This window comes from Ceratina calcarata, unplaced genomic scaffold, assembly GCF_001652005.2.
Source record: "Ceratina calcarata isolate Rehan_Ccalc_2016 unplaced genomic scaffold, ASM165200v1 scaffold358.2, whole genome shotgun sequence".
In the NCBI taxonomy this organism is placed as follows: domain Eukaryota; kingdom Metazoa; phylum Arthropoda; class Insecta; order Hymenoptera; family Apidae; genus Ceratina; species Ceratina calcarata.
The window spans coordinates 174,731-176,079 of NW_017158804.1; the positions used below are offsets into that span (position 1 = coordinate 174,731).

A 1,349-nucleotide genomic window follows, 5' to 3' on the forward strand; every position below is an offset into this window, starting at 1 on the left:
ATATATATATGTCAATGCTTTAATGCTTTTGGCCGCCATATTTATGGATAAAGCGGAATCTAGCATCTCGGTAGGTAGACCTTCTATAATAGAGTTGACATAGTACAACATGGCCAAACGAGTCAAACATGGCATCCATGGCATTGTTGAACTGTTGAACATCAAATGTAAAAATGAGTAAAAGTCACAAAGACAGTAGAGAAGGTAGGGACGTTCACAAATCTAGCAGAGATGTAAGAAGGGAAAATAATGATGTGCACCGTGATAGATCGCTACGTGAACGGGATAGAGAATATAGGGAGAATCGATACGATCATTCAAGGAGAGATGATGAAAGACAACATGATAGAAGGAGGCATGACAGATCGCCTCTAAGAAAGGACGATTCACGTTCAAAACACAGAGATTACGATGAGAAGAACAGAAAATACAACAGAGGAACTGTCGAATATAATAGAAGACATGCTGACAGAGAGAGGAGGAATAATTTCGAGGAAGTAAAATCGAAAAAGGAACAACCTTCACCAGAATGGGGTAAACCTGTCATCAAAACGGAATCTAAGCTAAAGCCACAGGAAAAGGAGAAACCAAACTTTGAATTGTCTGGAAAATTGACGGAAGATACAAATACCGTAAACGGTATAGTAATTAAATATGCCGAGCCTGCAGATTCAAGGAAACCTAAACGCAGATGGAGGTTATATCCTTTTAAAGGGGAGAAGGCTTTACCCACTTTGTATGTTCACAGACAATCAGCATATTTAATGGGCAGAGATAGAAAAATTGCTGATATCCCCTTGGACCATCCTTCATGTTCTAAGCAACATGCTGTTCTACAATATCGTTTAGTATCTTTCCAGAGGGAAGGTGGTGGTGAAGGAAGACGAATTCGCCCATATCTTATTGATTTGGAATCTGCAAATGGTACATTTGTAAATAATGTAAAATTGGAACCCAGGAGATACCATGAATTACTGGAAAGAGATGTGGTACGTTTTGGATTCAGTTCTAGGGAATATGTCTTATTACATGAGCATAGCAAAGATGACTCTTTAGACGATGATGTTCCCCTAAGCACTACGACAACAACTGTTGCTGCTACTACATAGAGTCTTACTTGTAAAATAATTAGAATAATATTTTCAATACATCAACAGTATATGTATAATGTTACCTTGGTACAGATTGTAAGACTACTTTATGATTTTCTTCAAATGTATTATGAAATGAAACAATTGTGATTCTTGTATAAAATCTTTCTAGCAATAAGAATTTTGTTCTGATGAATCTAACTCAACATAAAAAGTTGTCAGAATATGAATTTTACATTTTGTGTAATTAGAGACGAA

At 36.5% G+C, this 1,349-nt stretch overlaps 1 protein-coding gene across 2 annotated transcripts; it reads left to right on the top strand.

The window, feature by feature from the left end:
- The first annotated feature begins 63 nt into the window (after positions 1-63).
- On the top strand, positions 64-1,266 carry LOC108625478 (smad nuclear-interacting protein 1). Of its 2 annotated transcripts, XM_026813991.1 has the most exons (2): positions 64-924; positions 1,007-1,266. In XM_026813991.1, the coding sequence occupies exons 1-2, from the start codon at positions 174-176 to the stop codon at positions 1,054-1,056; spliced, it is 801 nt and encodes a 266-aa protein (XP_026669792.1). In that variant the 5' UTR covers positions 64-173; the 3' UTR covers positions 1,057-1,266. The 2 variants fall into 2 exon arrangements, with proteins under 2 accessions (XP_026669792.1, XP_017881018.1); XM_018025529.2 differs by having other exon boundaries at positions 65-1,266.
- The last annotated feature ends 83 nt before the right edge of the window (positions 1,267-1,349 follow it).